General features: G+C 27.2%; 1 protein-coding gene across 34 annotated transcripts in view; it reads right to left on the reverse strand.

Annotated features, from left to right (window-relative positions):
* The window catches only part of LOC114125050 (ensconsin-like), a 33,532-nt gene extending 11,795 nt beyond the window's left edge, over positions 1–21,737 (reverse strand). For 4 of the 34 annotated variants that reach the window (XM_050204294.1, XM_027988527.2, XM_050204292.1 and 1 more), the window contains exons 1-3: positions 3,542–3,972; positions 1,176–1,247; positions 679–747 (exon numbers count right to left, since the gene is read on the reverse strand). In XM_050204294.1, the coding sequence (XP_050060251.1) occupies positions 679–747; positions 1,176–1,247; positions 3,542–3,824 (424 nt within the window). In that variant the 5' untranslated portion in view covers positions 3,825–3,972. Of the gene's footprint in view, positions 1–678; positions 748–1,175; positions 1,248–3,541; positions 3,973–10,601; positions 11,039–12,877; positions 13,005–16,089; positions 16,196–21,421 lie in introns of those variants that run through there. The other 30 variants (XM_050204308.1, XM_050204306.1, XM_050204313.1 and 27 more) reach the window with 30 other exon arrangements.
* Between the last annotated feature and the right edge of the window lie 48 nt (positions 21,738–21,785).

A 21,785-nucleotide genomic window follows, 5' to 3' on the forward strand; every position in this document is an offset into this window, starting at 1 on the left:
ATTTCAATATATTGTAAAGATTATAAGAGTTATCCAACCCATAATAACAGCAATCGCCACTCAAATGGCATTGAGAAGCACGTGCGAGCATAAATAGTAATGCTCACATTATTTAAGAAAAAAACACATGAATCACAAACACACGATATTACAATTACGATAAAACAAAGGGAAAATAATATTAGTTTCGTAGCTGGTTATTTATACTTTCGGTGTATAAATCTACACCCAGCATAATATAATGAATTCAAGACTAAACAAAATTGTTAGCGTAAAAAAAATTGAATATGAATGAAAAAAATATATACTTTTGAATTGCGTACCCTTGATAAGAATAACATAACATATATTTTTAGTTTGTGTTTTAAAAGCATATTGTACGTTGTTTTTTTAAGTAATCAACTAAACGATTCTGCGATTACTCTAAATATAAATAATGATATAGCGTTTTATACATATGCATATAACGGTATTTAAACGTTTAAGTAACATAATTAAATCATTGTAAGTTCAAATTCCACAAAAAACTATGCTGCGTTTAAAATATCATAAAAACTGTTAGTATAACACGATAATACAATAATAGCTAAATACATAGACGATCATTTATCTAATATTATTTGTTAGTTTTTGTCCTATAAAAAAAATTATAGGCATGAGGAGAACATTTATGTAAACCTGTTTCGTCTGTTTCATCATTAAAGTCAAATGAATCTGCACCATGAGCAAACCAATGAAGTCCGCCTGCTGATCGAATAGAAAAAAAATAAACAATTTAATTTATATTTTAAGAATATTATATAATATTTCAGAATTTGAAAAGTTAAGATGTATATTTTTTCGAATCGTTTACAATAGGTATAGGTTGTGTAAACATTAAAATATACGTAAAATACTTATATATTATAATTTTTGATTACCTAGTTAATAACTATATAATTTTGAATATTACAATTTATTTTTTATTTGAAATTGCATACACTATAGCTAGTTAAATATATAGCGATGTAGCTTGACTATATATGCTTTGTCTATGTTTATTATCTACAGAATAATAGCTTGTAGATATAACATGATAATATTTTTTTTTATTGTAGTGGTTTAACAATTATACCCCAGAGGTGTAACGATAATTTAAAATATTGTAAAATGTAACAAAACTGTAAAAGACTAACCTCTAGATGAATTTTGAGGCGGTGTTGGTGCGGTATTTGGCCTATTGTCAGAATTAACAGTGGTCACTCCTGCTAAAAAAACAAAAAAAAAAAAAATTAAAAAAAATTATATAATTGTATATAATTTTATAAGCATGTCATATTGTTAAGATAAATGAAGACTATTCGTAGGTCAGAAGTGTATGATCATAATGACGGCATTAAATATTCGGCCAATCCCGTTTACTGTAGTGCAGTTGTTTAATACAATACAATAATAATATATCATAAATGTACCTATTGTATATTATTCAACAAGTCGAGTGGGTATACGAAATTCGTGCCCACTCACGCAGGACTCATCATTAACTGCATTCGTAAATAATATGCGGAGCAAACAACATAATAACTGGCACGAACAGTCATCTAACCCAGAAAAGAGAGAGAAAGAAAGATATACTCTCCTTTAATTCGGTTACCTATTCGAATGTGATCGTGATGTGTAAACATCGCGGTCGAGCAGTGCATATTAGCCGAAATGGTGTGCAACCATAATAATACGAATATAATAATATGTAAGTCGCTATTATAAGTATATTATACACGATAAAAAAGACGTTTTTTCTTATAATATGTAGGTACCTATATTGTATTCGACATTGCCGCATTTATTTCGTGCTACCGTAAATGGAGTTTATGAAAAAAAAAAAAAAATGTTTTTCGAAAATGACATCATGGCGGTCGCGACCTTCACGAACGAATACGCCTGTAGACGGCTGTTGTGACCACTCCTAAAAAGAAAACGTTATGCGGACACAGTGGACACATATAATACGAGCGCATGGTGCAAAGAGAACGGTCATGCACGTTGTTTCTATACTTAAACCGGACGGCAACATAATAATTTTCGGCTTTCAGCTTGTCTCAAGTCTATAATATTAAATACGTTTACTGGGAAATAATATAAATAATATTAAAACGACGGTGAAAACGTTATAACTTATTACAGATTGCACAGATGTCGTCCAACGAAGGATATAATATTAAATATGGTTCACGGACTATAGTAAATTTTATAGACTCAACATTTTGCGAAGGGGATCTCGTAACGCAAACTAAGACACTTTAGCTACAATGCTACATGTATTATAAGGTACTTAGGTCATATAGTAAATATAGCTAATAATTAGCAGCAAGTGCTTACTTTTATTAGAAATCATAGATCGATGACAAGCAAGCATTTAACACAACGCGATAAACATTCCGTTACCTAGGTATAAGGTAGGTTACGTGACGTGTTTAACACGAGAAAGCTTCTGCACAGAGTACGAGTAGACTTAATCGTAAAGTGCACCTTCTTCAATCAGCCGGATACATAATATATATATATTATGACGTGAATAATCGATTATATAGATCTAGCGACGTACAACGAATCGTTGTCAACGATCTTCCCTTCTCGATCGCCCCCGCGCACTACACATTATGTTGTAACAAGTTTTCCGCTATAAGGAAATCCCAAGTCAACCAAGTCAATCGGGACCATGAGAAGACTATACTAACCACGTTAGGTATACATATACAATACATTACACATATGTATACGGTAAAACTTTGCCAATAGATTGTTGTCGTTACCGTGGTCGACGTTGTGCTACAATCGAACGTAATATGATCATTGATCCACGATAAACGACCGTAAATGTGTTTGCACGTGTACAGTAGTGCGAGAAGAGGATATAATAATAAATACGATTCGAAACTGGTGGATGGGGCGTGGCGATGAGAAGAATTTAAGAATTAAACTCACGATGACTCATCGCGCGAAAGTTTGATAGTATACGATCAGCCCATAGGGGCGTCAATGCGTTGTTAAATAATCGTTATCTATCAACGATGATTAACATAAGGTCCAAATGTCAATGTCCTTTTAAGAAAACCTGGAGAAAATGTCATTTACAACTCTAAACACACTGCAAACTTTATTAATACGAACTTATTATTCCAAAGATTTTTACCTATATATACACCTACAAGTATTCTACTCAAAGTAGGCCAACTTTGATGTACGTATTTTTTAAAATTAATAAATTATTTTGGCATACGAGTATGGAATTAAAAAAAATATGAATACCTATATATATTCGCGAAGTCAAATATTTTTTTTTTACTTTTTAACGTCCAGTTAAAATATATTTCTTATGGCCGCCCGTTAAAACAATCAATACCTGATTACTGCATCGCAAGTCCAAACTTTTGCGATTTAAAGTAAACATGTGAGACAGAAGAGTAGTGAACAAGTCCTGCAAAGTCTAGCTTAAGACAAAATGGTCATATACATATATGCATATTAATATTATATATAAAGACCAACAGCTGCAGTGTACCGGCGGTGACGCGGGCCGTCCGCGACTCAAAAGTGACGTGAAGACGTGGACGACGACGTATAGGAGGAGGCGGCGGCGCTTCCGACGACGTTCGGCCAGGAGCCTGACGGGCGCGAGGAACGGGCGCTTCCGACGACATCTGCAGCGACGACACCAGTATGCCTCGGAGGGCGGATAGCGCGGATTCCGGTATTTTCCGAGGCGGGGGTGACGGCGAACGATCGTTGAACGTGTCGCTAGCGTCGTTGTACCCGAGCTGCAGCGGTTCAACGGGATGTTCCATGACCGGCTAGGACGACGATTAACCGTACGGAATATAGGTACAATATGTACAGTGCGCGCGCGTTATAAGTCGCGGCGAACGATAATTAAAACGATAATTTTCGATAATTTCAACGACGACGACGACGACTAACTAACTAACGGGCGTCGACCACGTAAACGAGGCTGCGACTGACATACATAATATAAGACAACACTACATAATATTTTATTGTACAAACGTATCTCATACATCGCGCGACGGGAGCGGAGAGACTACGTCGGCGGTAGGTCGGCCGGTCGTCAGTCTCGATCCGCTCACGTATATTTTATATACTTACGCGGTGCGCACAAACCGCGAGGACGGAGGTGGCCCGTGAAAAAAAAAATTAATATTAATATTATAACATCTAAGTGTGTGTGTGTGTGTGGGTCTGTCGGTTTATGCGCGAAATGTGGTCGGAAAAATAAAAAAATAGTAACAATAATCGTCTAATTATTATAATAATCGTTATTCGTAAACTAACGCACAGCAGTGTAGTCGAGTAATGGCATTATGAAGAGCAATGTATTCGTTTTGTATAATATTACTATCATTATTATTAGGTACCTCGATTATTACTGTTGTATCGAGTTTTACAGTTTTTGACTAATTAATGAGAGGGCATTGCGCGTGCCACGCCGTCGACTACTTACACGTCGTGTAAACACTATACTATGTAATATGATAATAATATTATGCGCGTAAGCACATCGACAGTATAATACTATTATTAATATAAATACGTGGTTATGGCCGTTGCAGACATGTAAGTAGATTGGGTTGGACGAGGAGTAATAATTGCAGAAATCGATTATATTGGTTTTATTATTGTAATTTGTACAATCTCGTCGTGTCGTCCCGAATACGATCTAACATAGTTAGAATATTTCCAACATGAATTTTGGTGTTTTTATTTTTTTAATTTAATTTAATTTATTTGTTGGGTAGGCACGTGCTATTATATACAACACACTATATTTAAATGTTAAAGTAATATAGTATAGTATAGTATATATCTACAAATGTTCATGCTTGTAACGCAATTGAGTATGAGTACAGACATAAACATTTTATTTGTATTATATTAACTTTAATTCGAATAAATAAAAACTATATTTATATTGGGCATTCACGGACACAGAATATAAATTCTTTTAAAGGTTTTTTTTTTTATAATCTTAATAAAGGCTGAAAAATATCATATAATAATATGTGTCATTAACAGGTTAAAAAAAATGTACTTTACGTATTATACATGTTATATATTATTTTTAAGATAACTATCGGTCGAACGCTATACAGAAATATATGATAGGTACATATAACATTTTTCTTTCGCCATATTTTACACATCGAACAGGTCAATACTAATATAATAAATCTTCTTATTGAGTACTTTCGAGGAACAATAATCGTCAACAACAATTTAAATATCAAAACGAATTAATATTAATTATTAAGTACACAAAGTTTTCAAAATGCACTTAATAGTTACAAATAAAAAAGGTACTGTTGAATATAATATTTAACAGCATCGATTACATTTTGGAATGCTGTTCAATTTACATATTAAATATTATACCTATACATTATATCCATCGATAACCTATTAAAAATTTCAAATTGTATTGTTTTTATTAAACTTTCCATTCTATATATTCTCAAGATATGATAAATTGTTAACTGTTGAGTACCTCACAAACAAAAAAATATAAATATTTTAAATGTTTTTTTAACGTTAGGCCATCAAATATTTAATTTATATAATAAACAATGTTTATTGTACTGAAGAATTTATGTTGTTGTTCAGTTGTAAAAAATATGCATTAACATAAGCCAATCGCTTAAAGCAATATGCATATAAACGCGAATACAATTACAATTGACAAATAAAAGGAAATATCTTCACCAATAGGAGTAATTTGATCCCCACCTAAATTGTTCAATAGATTAATCCCTTTTTTTATAGTTTACATATCTAAAAAGTGAGCGAAATTTAAGATTAGTGAGTTAACATTCGTTAATATTTACAATATTAATGTATAGGGGCATTTACTATAATTTTACATATATTTTAATTAGTTTTGTGAAAATATATTATGATATTATGGTTCAATTTTAAGTTAAGTATATGAAAAAATAAGGAAAATTAATGAACGTGTAACTTATATTGTTATTTAATACTTTTGGAACACAATACTCACCAAAATAATAATTTTAAAGACAAAGATGTCATCATCTTTAGTAATAAAAGAGCAAAACAATAACAATATTAGTATTGTGATGTCCTCTAGAATTAATTGCACTTAAATAATTGAAAATGAAAAATCCTAAGGATATTTTTTATTGCCGAAAGTTTATATTTCATGTATGAAGAAAATTATAAACAATAGTGGTACATTTTTACTAAAATAATGGTCCTGAATTATCCTGTTATTCACTAAACTTTCACTTTTTATTCTTCTATATCTTTAGTATATATTTTTACATTAGTGATGCTCACTCAGACCATGATGTACTCTTTTATAACCTTTACTTACACATTACACGTCATGTGTCCTAGATGCAGCTTTCTTACTAATATAATGCATTTCAAATGAATAAACTCTCGTCATATATGACTATAAAAATTTTCTCTATAAAATATAATAGCTAGATGCACAAATAAATGTGTATTAAGGGACAAAAATGTTTAATTAAAATTATGATAAAGAAAAATTATGCGGAGTGTATTTAAAATAATTGTAAAAAACATAATAATTATAATTACTAGGTAGGTAATATATTATACATCAGAACATAAATTTAAATGGCAATAACTACAAATATAATACTATTTTATATTCTACTTATGTCTTGTCAAAACGAGGTCATTTGTTTGTATTCATAGTATATATCTATCGACAATGTATAACTATAGTGGCGTGGAAAAAAAATTAACGGTTAATTGTAGAATTCAAATACCTTATTTAGATTTTTGATTGCACAGTGAATTATGCCGTAAGGAATCGTAAAAACGATTCAATAAATTCTGGTAGTTACGAATTACGATGTATAGGTATAAACTGATTACCAAGCTCAAGTAAATATATTTAGTTCTAATCGAAGCACTCACACACGAGACGAAGAATTTCAATGACCTTCCGGATCAAATACAACAGTATATACCTATACCACCCGGAATGACACGTGGTCATTGACCAACAATTAAACTTAAAAAATATAACGATAGAAAGACGAGTACCTACTGTGTAATTTATATAGTTTTTTTTTTTTTTATTATAACTTAATAATTTTCACAGTTTAATCAACCATTACATGAAAAAATAGCATAAATAATACAACACACTTTTCATCACGTTTATGAAATACAATGATTATATAAATATAAATAATACTTACATAAGTACAATAATAACAAATATAACACAAGTACCGTAAAAAGTGTGGAAATATAAAGACTAATAACTCATTTATTGGTACAACAGTCCAGTATTATAGTTTTATTATTATTTTATAGACATTTTAAGTAAAAGCGATGATAAATAAACATATCTACAAAAAACTTTTATCTTCTTTAATCATATTATTTATGAAGTGAAAATATAAAATAACAGTAAATCAATTTTTTGATAATTAAACTAATATAAGTTTCAAATTTCAATTAGGTATCTAAAATATTAATATAGGTTATAGATACATTTTGAATATATCAATAATTTGAAACATTTAAGTGTAAACGCAATCAATTGTATCATGTAGACTGGTTACAGTAGTATATGGAATACACAGGTTTGCATTTGCATCCCAAGGAGTCTGTATATATTTTACAGTATTGAAATAAATAGTTTTCTAACATATCTAATACAATTTTAATAGTTATAAACATTTGTTATGACAAAAGTGATGATCTTTTTAAATTCCAATTCTCCTTAGACCGGTATATTAATTCAACATTAACTTTAATATTAATCATCTTAATTAATTTTTGAACTATTCCTTATGCTAATATGCTAAATTGTTTAATTGAAATACATTTTATTGAATAATAAAGGAACTAATTTTTTTTCATTAAGTACCAATAAATCGTTTTTGTTTGAACTAAAATAAAACACGATTGATTAATACATTTTGTTATGTTATTTAAATTACAAAAACTTTTAAATCTGAGAGTACCTTTATAAAATCACGTCTATATAAAATACTAAAATAAAAACGATAGGGGATATATTTTTCATCATTTAAATTTAAAAAAGTTGTAGATACACTTCAGATTTTTCTAAGAGAATCTCTATATATCCATCTATATTTATACATTTTTGAGTAATGTTAAAATACTTTTGGAAAAATATTGTAGAAATTTAAATTTTATTATGGAGTTTGTTACTATACGTAATCAATGGAAGAAGTTATATTTTAAAACATTTTCGGGATACTCAATGTAATCAAAAAAGATGATAATAAATAAAATTTAAATTATTATAAGATCAATAAATTCCTTGATATTATTAACTAAAAAATTCGAAATTCGTGTAGTTATAGATCATGTTTTTTTATGAAACTGTTGTATGTAATTTTCTATTCGAACACACGTGGCTACTGTATTATTATTTCTTTGTTACATTCAACAACTAATACGTGCATATAAATATGAAAATAATTAGATGCCTTAGAATCTCCAGGCTTTCAATGTCAAGGATGTATATCAGAGTTGAAGGCTAAATAGAATAATACTTTAATAAATTGAACTATTGCAAGTTATCAACTATTTGTTGCGTTCCATGACGAAAACTAAGATTGTAAGAAAATCCGGGAACTGATCTAACTCCATCTTTGAGACGGTTACAAAATATTAAATCGTTTTTTATTTTTATGAATTGGGAATATTGTTATGGACTATAATGTAATTTGGCATAGTTACACTTTCACTAGCCAAATTACTGTAATTACACGATTGTGCGAATTGCGTCATTTTTATCATAATGTTCAGTCAATTGTTCTCGAATACTGCTACTAGAGTAGTAAATTATAAATTTAAAATAATACAATTTATTATTATTATTATTAAAAAGAATATTTACAATTTGAAACAATTATGTACTTGTACAATAAATTAAATTTGCTGATCTTTTTTTAAAATAAATTGGTGTGATGAAGGAAACTGTACCTATACAGTAACAGATACAATTACAACTATAGTTGTATACAACATTACAACTAAATATTTATAGTTTCGATTTTTCAAAATGTAGTAGGTATCATTATATAAAATGCATGGTTGTTGTTCTTGTAAATTATTTAATACTAATTTGCTAAAAAAAATTTTACAACACTATATGCCGATAATATATTATAATAAATATAATTGATTTATACATTGAAAAATTATATATTTTTACGAATAATTTATTGGTCAATATCGTATCATGTTGAAATAGAATAATTTTGCCAAATTACAACTATTATTTCTTTTAATTGCCACAATCCTCTAAAATGTTTGCGATTAAAACTATAAGGCAACTATGATCGATTTCATTAAATGCCAGATAATTTTCAGTTAATTAGAATATTCTTATAGGATGGTCATTGAAATAGGTTTATTGCACGATACGGCCTAAATATTAACAATAGATGTACGTGCCAATCTCAAAATAAAAATTATAAAAAAAAAGAATTCATAGCCAATTTATACCTTAGTCATTATAAAAAAGAAAAATGTACAATGGCCATTCGAAAAATCTGTCAGCTGGAAAAAAGTAATCATCTAACCGTGTCTGATACGTACACGTTGTTCAAAGTTGCCAATAACATATTTGTACCATTTAAATTTTAGTTCAACATAAATAAATATAAGTTAAAACTAATCATTAACAATGGAAGAGTTTGATGTCTTAACCTGAAAAGTGATCATGAAAAAATGTATTAACACGATCTCTTATATGGTATAAGAATTTGTTAGATAAACTTTAATAGATAAATAAATATTATAATCTGTATGTTCTTGTGTTTATCACAGGTAAAAAGTGACATAAAAACAAAACGTTTAAAAATCAGTTAACTAAGTAATATTATCACTCGATAAAAAATTATTTGTTTAAAGTAAAATATCAAATAATATAGAAATATATTAAAATTTATAAATACTCTGGATAGATAGAGTTTATATACCTATAATATTATCTTGTTGAAATAATGAAAACCGTGTATAATAAATGACCATTTTCAATAAAATTATGAATTTTTATCAAAACTAATTACTTAAATGGATTTGGCCGTAGTTAAAGGGTGTGGTAATGTTGACAAATTATACATATATAACATGAGAATTATGTTTTAATGTATTGTAACAACTAAAAGTATAGAATTCCATCACATTATAAACTAAATATTAAAATACAGTAGGTATCTATTTTACAAGCTATATATGCGTTCTATAAAAATATACGATATTCATACACATAATAATATTAATAAGTAACAAAAATAATTTGGGTCAAGCTCAATAATTGATTAAATATTCATCGATTTGGTACTATATATACCTACTCGTGTATAAATATGATAGTAAATGTCTGACACATAAATAATACATATGCAATTTAGAGGAACGAACTATTAGAAAAAGTTTTTTTTTTAAAGAGACCCACAGTAAGATTAAACGGTATATTATATTTATTATGTAGAATTATATTCCAGGATAATTATAACAGAAATAAACTTGTAAAACTATGTAAAATACATCATCATGAACCTTACATATCCAAATATTTCCCTGAGGCCCGAGATCCGCCTGCAGATATTGTTTTCGAAATGCGAATCTTAATCCGTTTAAGTCATCCCTAAGTTGATTGCCGTCCATATCCAGCACGCTTTCTGGGACCAACAACAAGTTATCGATCCCTTCTTCGGGACCGGTTCGCCTGCTATCCTCGCCACTATGTCGGTAATGTGGTACCCTTAATAGACCTGCCATAGTAAAATCTGTCGACCATGTCACGTCGTAAACCGCATCATATTTCGCACGAATAAAATTAGAACACTATATACATATATGTATATCTATTATAAATTGTACTAATGTTAACACGTGCGAATTGATTGAAATTTGATAGCGCAATGGCTGCTGAATCGCATGGCCGGATTACCAGCGGCGAAGCGACTGGCGACTGAACGGCACGAACGACACTTACTAACCTACTGAAGCCTGAAACCAGTGCAGAAACCAACATTCCGCTGGCAGCGCGGCTGGAGGGGACGTTTAACTCCACAGTCGATTGATGATGTATAATGATAAGTAGGTATATATACTTTGGAAGATCGCTTTCAAAACGCTAACCGATTTTACAAGATATAATTTACGAATAAAAGGTAACTGCATATAAATACACAGAGACAAACGTTTATTATTATTTATTACGATTGAGGTACCTATTTATACAAGTGATTAATATATTAAAAATAAACATTTAAGGATTTTTTTTAAAAAACGTGTTAATTATCATTTAAAATTAATATAATATAGGTGATAAACACGAAATTAATGATCTTTTATTAGGTATTAAAATTATGTATACGACTGATTATTACTGTTGTACATAAAACGCATATCATCAATGCTTGAACACATTTTACGCGATACTAGAATATTTCAAAATTTTAACAAGTTCATATAAGAAATCTGGTATAATCGTTTTAATTCGTACACAAAATATTATAGAAATTAAATGGATTGAAACTTGAATGTTACTAAATATAGATAAGCAATTTAAAGTGTAAACTCTCACGATTTCAAACACATAATAACACAGTAATAGTATTTATATGCTAAAAAATATGAAAGATTTTAAGCGTAAGTACTTAATATTTTAAATCTCAGTTGGGGGTTTTAATTTTTGAAGTTAAGTTAGTAGTACCACTGTTTTTAGTCTTGAGATTTATTATTTAGAACATTATATAAAAATAAATAATAAACTTTTAATAATTAGATGATTTTCCGTTGTATATATCAACAAAATACAGCAAGATTCTGATTATTAGGTACTCATCACTTCATTTGAACATACACATATACACGAACATGACCCTGACCCTGGTCAGTCTGGTTGGGGAAGTATATTACAAACCAGTAACGCTGTGAAATGAGGTCAGAATATAAAACACGAAAAAAAAAATAGCCGACAGATGTAAATATCTATAAGAAAATATCCATGTAGATAACAGTAGAAATAACGTAATACAACACAGCTTTAACTTTTATTTTGACATCATGTACTGAGGTCATCCTTATATACTTTCTAATTCAAAATCTTCACTACAATTTACATCTAAAAACCACTCACTGAAATGGGTATATTAATACATGATATATAAATATTAATTTATAACAACCGCATAAACAAAGGTTCTGCACCAAAATGATTCAAGACCACAGTTTAATCACTAACTTCAAATTGAAGTGCACAATATTGTAAAAATAAAATGTTTAATTATAAAATATGTAATTTGTATATTTTTTACAAATATAAGATTTTAAAAAGCAACAATATTTCCATGTATTTGAAAAGTGAAAATTGTGTAGAAAATAGTGGGATACTTCGAAAGGATTGGACACAGTTACGGTCCATCACCTTTATGTACCACGCTTTTCATCGACACCTTCGATTTTCTACAATTAAATTGGGACGCTTTCTAAAGATTTATCCAAATGTCGTAACATATCATGATTGACGTATACTTTACAAATTAATGCATAAAAAGAATAAAGGATATTCAAATTATTGTTCTGTCATGATATGATGAACACGAAAGTGAAACTTGAACTAAAGAAGATGTTTGAATTATGTTTATATAGAACTTCAAACTATGCATTTAAAATAATATAAAGATACAAATACAAACGCAAACTATTTTGCAGACGTTTGAACATTTTAACAAAACCTATTAAATATCCATAATGAATTTGTCCATTCTTTCTAACCTTTTAGCATGACGTTTATAATTTAATTTAGACTATAATACAATAATGTACTTACTCCAATTCTGATTGTATTGATTATTTGATACCCAATCCATTTGTAATACAAATGTGAGAGCATGATTCATAATTAAACTATTTCTTACTTATTCTTCGTATACCGTATAATATAATGGATTACTCACCTGAAAAAAAAATACATACATTATTAAATTGGCAATAAAAAGAGTTGAAAATAAATTAAACGATATGGATAACAAAAGTTTATAATAATACAGTAATATTGTATTAACAGTAGTTGTAGGCGGAGTGATTTCCAATTTTTAATCGATCAAAAAATCCAATACTCAGGGGTATTGCCGAGTTATAAACGTATTCCAATAAAATGTTTCAATGCCAAGTTTCTTTTATTTACAAAAATAAAAATGTCAACATATAAATAAATAAAACATTTCAAATGACTAAAAAAAAATATTGAAAAATAAGTAAATAAATATTTTGAAATTTACTATATATAAAAAATAATATAAGATGTATTTAGTGAAAATTTCAAGTAACTATGATTGTTAATTTTTGAATTAAAATAAAATAAAAGAACCAATTTGAACAAAAATAGGTATTGCATATTATATATTTACGTTTTCCATATTTTTTTTTCTAGTGTCATTATTATTTTTTAATAGTAATAGAATTTTTTTTGTTTTTGATCTACAATATCAACTAGATAATTTGCTAGAAATTTGCTTAGTCTCAAAGTTGAAAATTTAAGCATTTATTCTGTTTTAAAGACGATGAAAAACTTAAAAAAATAATTCAAAATTACTGTTACCTAAATTAAACTATTCATCACTCAACTCAAAATTTAAATCGATTTCAAAGGATTATCCGAAACTAAAAAAAGGATTAAAATATACACTGATGACTAACATAGTGAGTAGTTACATATAATACAATTTATAGATAAATAATAGATAAGTGTTGAAAAATGCTATCGACTATTATTTTTAAAAATAATCAACTAGGTAGGTATATTATATGTATACTATGTACCACAACAATAAATGTTGACGGTAAAAAATAAATTATAGTAATATGTTACCTATATAAAGTGAAAAGTACTTTACATACACATAATAATTAGGTATGCGTAAATAAAAAATAATAAAAAGTTGTGTTCGAATAAATGTAAATGTATTCTGGAAATTTGCATCGAATTATAAAATTTTAATACTAGTTATTAAATAGAACTTATACACGAATTAAGTAAAAAAAATATAAATTTTGAAAATAGTTAATAATAATAATAATAAATATTTTAATCGCTGATTATAGAGTAAAATACAACAATTTTATTAACTTATTAAGACAATATAAATGGAGTATACGCCTATACAAACACCCATTTTGATTAATTATACTAAAAAGTAAATATGATAGAACTATATTGAATATAAAACATGAAATTGAAATAAATTGATATTTGAAAGTATGTTGATGCTAACTGTAAATTTATAAGTACTAGATACAAATTACAGTATATAATACTAACTTAAATGACAACATTTGTACCTATAATTTCTAATTATATTTGATTACTTTTTGACATATAATTAGTTTGTTACTGAAATATAAAAATTTCAACATTTTTTTTTTTATATAGACAACCTATTATTACTAATTACTATGTTATCTAACTTGACAGCTATGAATTAGATTAGTCTTAAACTAAACAATAAGAAACTTATTTACACTGGTTTACACATATTATTATGTTTAATATTTAATTTAGCTAGTTGATTATGTTTTGTAAAATTATTATAAGACTAAATTAATTAATGATCACATATGATTTTTAAGATATAATTATATTTTAATATTTAATAAATATTGTTTAAATACATAATAATATAATCGTTATAATTAAATTTAAGCATAAAAATTGTAATATAGAAAGATCAGTTATATTAGTCATACTTTAAAGATTGGTTATATATATATATATATATAAATATAGTCAACAAGAAATCTCAAAATAAATGTCTGGAATAGTAAGGGTTGGCATTGCCCTAAGGAGCACAAAGACAAATGGTAAAAATAGATCTAGGAATTTGAGATAAAATAAGAACTAAAGAAGACAACATAAAATATACTAAGACGAAATTGTAGCAAATGCTGTCAGTTATGTTAAATTGTTTATAATATTAAAAAGAAAACTGTATTTTAATAATAAGAATTAAGTAACTATTAAATAAAGCATAATAAAGCCAAATACAATAATAAATAAGTAAAATAAACTTACAAAGGACAAGCTTATAATAGAAGAACACACGATTATATTTAGATGTATGAACATTACTGAACAGTTGAATTATAACTGGTACGAGTGTATTGCGCTACACAATTCAAATAAATATGTACAATAACTATACCGGAAGTACGCATATGAACACGTAAAATAGGCAACGGTGAGTCCGGCTGTTTTAGTATACTTCCTAAATTTTATTATACAAATAGGTAACACAACAGTGTTGTGACGATCAAAATAAACACATTGATATGTGTCATTATTAAGTATGTATTTTTAAGTTTATGATGCTAAGAAAAATGTGTCATAATTATGTAAAAAAAAATATCTCAATACTTAGTTTTTTAGTTACATTCTAGTCGAACAATAAAATAAGTTTCAAAACGTATTTTATTACTAAATCCTAAAAATATAAATAAATATTATAGGTTTCTTAGTGAAATGGATTATTTTCTCCTTCAGCACATTCAAAAATGAATCTAAGGCTCAGTCGAATTTTTTTATCAATATTGCATTTTTTTTTGTGTAAAAAAAAGCTTTAGACGGTAATATATAAATAGTATCAAAGAATTGTATGTAATTAGTCATAGTTATTTAAATTAAACGGTAGAACTATATGAGAACTGAAAAAAGCAAATTCACTATAGAAGAATGAGTAATAAAGATAATAGAGTTAATAGCTGGCTTTATTTAAAATATTAATACCTCACGATTTATTGGGCGAGATTACATATCGAACTGCATAGGCCCGTTACGTAATTAATAAATACTAAAAATAGTAATAATTAATAATAATAGTATTATACATGTTCGAAATTTTCGAATTAATGCTTTAATAAGTGAACATTTAATTCAAAATGTGAAAAATATAGATCATAATTTACAAAAGAAATTATTAAAAAAAAGAAAATTAAAAATTTAATTTGGACAAAACTATATTATTTTTTAAATAAATAAAAAAATACCTTGAATAGAAATTTGAGCAAAATCGTTAGGATTCACAAAATCAAAAAACAAACCGGAATGAAAAGAATACAAAGATCGGTTAAATTTCATATTTAAAAATAACTAAAAACTGAAACTGTAGTTTTAATTATAAAAACAAGTACATATTGTTTTATTTAAATGTTTAACTTAAAAAAGAACACGTAGTAAAGTAGAAGATATTTTTACATAAAACGTTTGAACGGCACAGTGGTTGAGTAACTACTGAGAGTGGCTTTGAAGAGTCCTTGTCTAAAATGTCAAGACTTTATTTACTAAACATTTTATAAATTAATTTAAATATGTGTAATCGTTTTAATACAATTAAATAATTATTATTCAGTAATACAATACATTTTATTATATGATTTATACGACATAATACCTCACTAGGGTAGTACATAATTTTCGTAAATTTTAAAATTAAAATGTCAACAAATAATTATGTAAATTATATTTTTATACGTTTTATAATAATAGTAAATTCTTTCAATATTACATGTGTTTATGGCAGCATGCAGACTATATTTTTAAATTATGTAGAATTAATACGAATAGATATTTTTTTCACATTGGGACTGACAAAATATAAATTAAACGAAAAATAATATTGGGGTAAGTTAATTAATATTTAAGAACTTTTGAATAAACTGAGCAGTGAGTTATTAAATCATAACCTAGGTCCTAGGTTTTAATGTATTTTACATCAACATTTTAATATTATTTAATTAAGACGGTTTGTTAGCACATACGTTTGGAAAAATAGAAAAAAAGTAACACGAAAATAATATGTATAAAACACCGAAAATAGTAATAAAAGAAAATCAGTTAAAAGCCAAATATAAAGGCGTGTGTTTTACGACCTTACATAATAATGGCACTAGACATGCAAAGAACTAATCAAATAATGGTAAAAATTGAACGATACTGTCAATTAATCTATACTAGGTACATTCGATGAAGTATAACAAAAACTTTTTAAACGTTAATGTTTTGTTTTATTTTTATACTTTATAAGCACACTATCAAACTTAATACATAATTTTATATTTTAATTAAAAATAATATTTAAAAAAAAAATGCATTGATTTATTATTAAAATAAAATATAACTTTTGGAGATCTCGATTATCTGATAATAAATATAATAATTTTAGTACACTTAATACAATAATATGTTTAATAATTTGTTAAAAATATTTGATCATAGGCATGTTTTCCCCTTCATAAAATATGATACAAATGAATTTATACAATTATATCAACTTACTTATTATAAAAATCTATTTAATACTTTCTGCAGACTACAATAACAAATTGCCAGTAGTTTGGCCTTAATAACGTTTAGTAGAAGTGCTGAATATGTTTGTTCAGCATAAAATGTTTTTTTATATAATTTTTGTAAAGTAACTTTTACAAATTAGTGATTTGCTTAAAAAATAAAAGTGTTATTAGATAAATTAAAGGATAATTCTATAGATAAATCAATTGAGTAGTTAGGTATTACAGACAATACAATAAAATTAAGTAAGATCGCTATAAGTTTCTAAAACAAATGGTCAATGGAGAATGAAGTTTATGAATTTTAATCATTTGAAGTAACAAAAATTATGTAATATGACTGTATGAATAATAGTAAAGCTAAATCTAGCACTTAAAAAAAAAACAGTCACCCAGTGGTGAAATTTTATTATTTTATTTTATTTTTTCTCGACCTTTTTAATGTTGCGACCCCTAAAATAGGTATAAAATATGGTCAATCACTTTACAATCCCCTTATCTATAATGAGAACAAATTTGAACAATACAAATATTATATCATTAATCAATTAACCAAACGAAATAAACCATTCCAAATACAAATTTATAAATACCATGTGTAGTAATTTAAGTTTGTGACCCCTAGTTAAGGTGATCGCGACCCCCAGGTTGAGAAATGCTAGTGTATTAATTATATCTAGAAAACAAAATAATATATATGTATGTATTATTTAACAATTTATTTAAAACCATAATATTAAAATCAATGATAATTATTATTAAAATGTTTACAATATTTAGGCAACAGATGTTTAGGCGTGAATAACAAAAAACTATGACATTTGTTTCAATAAAGAGAAAAAATACCTTAATATTTAATTGTAACTAAAGTAAAAGTAATGGTTTAAATGTTAGAAATTTAAATATCTTTTAATTAAGTATATATAATCATAATAATTCATTATTTTAACAAAATACATATTTAACATGAAAGGGGTTATCCATGGACGAGTGGGTCTGAACCTAACCTGTCCCGGTTCGATTTTAAGGTAGCCACAAGGTATTTTTAAGAGTGGTTGGCGTCAGGATTCTGGAGTAAGCCGGTCAGTATTTACCGACCCCCCTCTACCAAATTAGACTTGTCTAGTTAACCAAGAAAAATCTTTGACATCTTGACTTGTGAAATAGGAATAGTCCCTCCCAAAAAATAGCATGTCGCTTAAAACGTAGAAGGTAAAAAGAGGATGTAAAACCATTGATTATTTACATATTTAACATGAAAACCTTCATGATACAACTATAATAAAAAACTGAATTTAGGCTATACTAATATGAAAAATTAGTTTCATAGCACATTACAAAAGATTTAGAATTTGTAGATATATTTGTATTTATAGGTATTTAAAATAGAATTTGTAAATTTTTTTTTCTGAAATAACAAATATGAAATCATTGAAAAATAGATTAGAAATGCACTATTAAATACAACTCTAATTTCAGATCTAATTCCTAAGAAGAAGTCAAGTCTTTATGTAGGTATGGTCTCAGTCTTAAAATTGGAGAATACATCAGGGTGTTTAATTCTACGTTGAACTTAAAACTAGAGTAAATTGGTTTTTAAATAAAATTACAAAGTAAGTATATCGTTTTGGTTGTCTCTTTGATTTTTATAGTATTTTATTTTCGAAGCAATTAAAAAAATTTAATTTAAAGCAATTTTGATTATTTTTAAATTGTAATAGGTACTTTATGTTAAGTATTAAATATTTACTTAAAAATTAATATAGGTATTATAAAAAAAAATTAGAGAACACAGATAATGTTCTTAGTTTTAAGTTTGATAAATCACTCTAATTTTTAAGCTAACATCAAATTTGAACTGATGACAGTGCATGTGTTATGCGTTAGATAGACAAAGACAACACATGTGGGTATGATATCCACTTAATATTTAGGCTTATGATTTTAGAAGATATTTATTTTTCAAATTAATTTATAAATAGGTACTTTCCCATTACATAATATTACAGCTTTTATCCCGACTTCTATCCAAGACTACCTCTGTTATTGTGACTACCACAATCCTCATTAATGCCCATGTATTGTGTTCCAATGCCCAATTTTCAATTATCATTATATTATTAGTGTTATGTTGCACTAGAACGTAAAACAATATAAATTCATCAAAATTTTAAAATTAATCAAAATCAAATTTCCTCTAAAAGATAATAAGTAATAGCCAATGAATCATGTTTAACAAAAAACTGTTGGATTGCTGTATAAATTCTATTTACCATTGAAACAAAAATTAAATGTTTAGCATATAATATATCAATATATTTTATAATTTATTCATATTAAAATTACACAAATAACTAAACCATTAATTAAATATAATATTGTATATTTAATCAATGACTATACTTAGTAGTTAATAGACCTGCTAAAAAAGTGAAGAAGTCTTTGATAATGGGAAAATGGAAAATTTTGGTAGTCTTGGATTACATAATTATGACATTATGACATTTCACAAAATAAGATAGTCTCATATAACAGAAGAGTAACAATCACATGTTACAAATACATGAAAAATAATGTGAAATTTCAATAGGTAATTGTACCTATATAAATGCATATAAGTTAATCTACCAATAACATTGTCATTGTACATATTACACACCTATCAATAGAAATATTTTAACTTTATAAGTACCTACATATCTACATACTTAATTATCAAGATCATACTTCAATAATTTGTATTTAATGACAATTCAATGAAAATAATAACTATGTATAATTTATAATTACAATTACTACTACTATATGCAATACATACAGTTTTATTTTGTTAAATATGATGTGTTTAAAACTATATACTTGTTTAAAATTTAACTGATAGATATGGGGTTATTTTTTATTTAGTTAAGTATTTATTTGAATAAAATATATATTTAGGTACATAGTTTAATGTACTTATAAATATTAGAGGTTCATGTTTATGCTATAGAATGATAATTTAAACAAATGTATTACCTATGTAATGTATTATTAGTTTAAATACAAAAAAAAAATATTCTTGTTTGTTCAAATAGGTACTTGAGTTACAAACCAACTTAAATAAAATTATTTGAATAAGAATTTTTAAGTTTAAAACCAATTATTGTACAACAATTGTAAAACAATAATATAGTAATATTATAGTATAGTTTAATTTTGAACATGTTTGTAACATAAATGTCCAGTTAAATTAAATGTTGACTACAAAGTTGCTATGGTAACAGTTAATAACATACCTTTGGGTATGACTGTTTTTGTATTAATGACACAAAATAATAAATAATAATTACAAACTACAAATAAAAAAAAATAAAAATAAATTGTGATTCGTTATTGTAATGGCACTGTTAAGGGGTTAGAAAATTATCTACAAAAAATGTAATGAAATCCATGGAAGGAATTTCAATACTTTGTCAAAATATTAAGTTCTACACTACAATTGTTTAATTGAAGATCTATCCTCAACAATAATAGTTACTCTATTCATATCTTCTATCTGGGAGCGTTATTAAAAAACAAAAAAAAACAAAATTTTCAATGTAAATGGGTGGTTGAGTGGAGGGGTAATAGTCGAATATATAAAGAAATTTCTAAACAGTGACAGTATACCAAGAAAACTACTAAGGGTGCATTGAGAAGAACCATTGGGTGAGGTCTCCCAGGACAGCCTGTCTAGGATTTGGAGGTTGAACGTTGGGAAGAATGTATGGGCGTAACACTCAAAAGTCCGCTCTCAAGGACTGCGTCCGTCGAGTCGAAATCGTTAAAGAAAACCTGGCAAATCTAGGAATTTAGCAATGAGCATTATTGTTGCTTTCAGTATTTTTGTAGTGATAAGTGAACCCCTGACCACGGAGGCGGCGGCGGACGGGCGTCCGCATTGCGGATTCCCGCTTCAGCCGTTTTCCCATCATCAGGGCTCCACGTCCTAAGTACACGACCCTTTTCACAGTTGATTGAAATCGTATATATATTATAATTTAACTGCATTTACCTGAATTTATCGAGGGATTGGAAGTCACCCTGACGAACTCTGCCATTTTTCGATACTGACTGGTCCAGAAATTTTGGCAGTGCCGCCACGCGAGATATATCGAAACGGACGAAGACTAAGTGTACTGATAATAGAGCCGTCAGTGTTCCGTTTACGACATTTATAATCGACGAATACCGACAAGGATATATATATTAAAACGCGATTTGGTGAAACACTTAGAAATTAATAGACAATATCAGCAATAATTAGGAAAGAAGTCGAAGTTTTCGAGCAATCGATGTGTTTGGTTCCCACTTCAGCTTACTGTACGATAATAATAATATTATATTTTCACTTGGACCTTCTGATATAACCATGTTAA

The sequence above is a fragment of the Aphis gossypii genome, chromosome 3 (assembly GCF_020184175.1).
Source record: "Aphis gossypii isolate Hap1 chromosome 3, ASM2018417v2, whole genome shotgun sequence".
Lineage (NCBI taxonomy): Eukaryota > Metazoa > Arthropoda > Insecta > Hemiptera > Aphididae > Aphis > Aphis gossypii.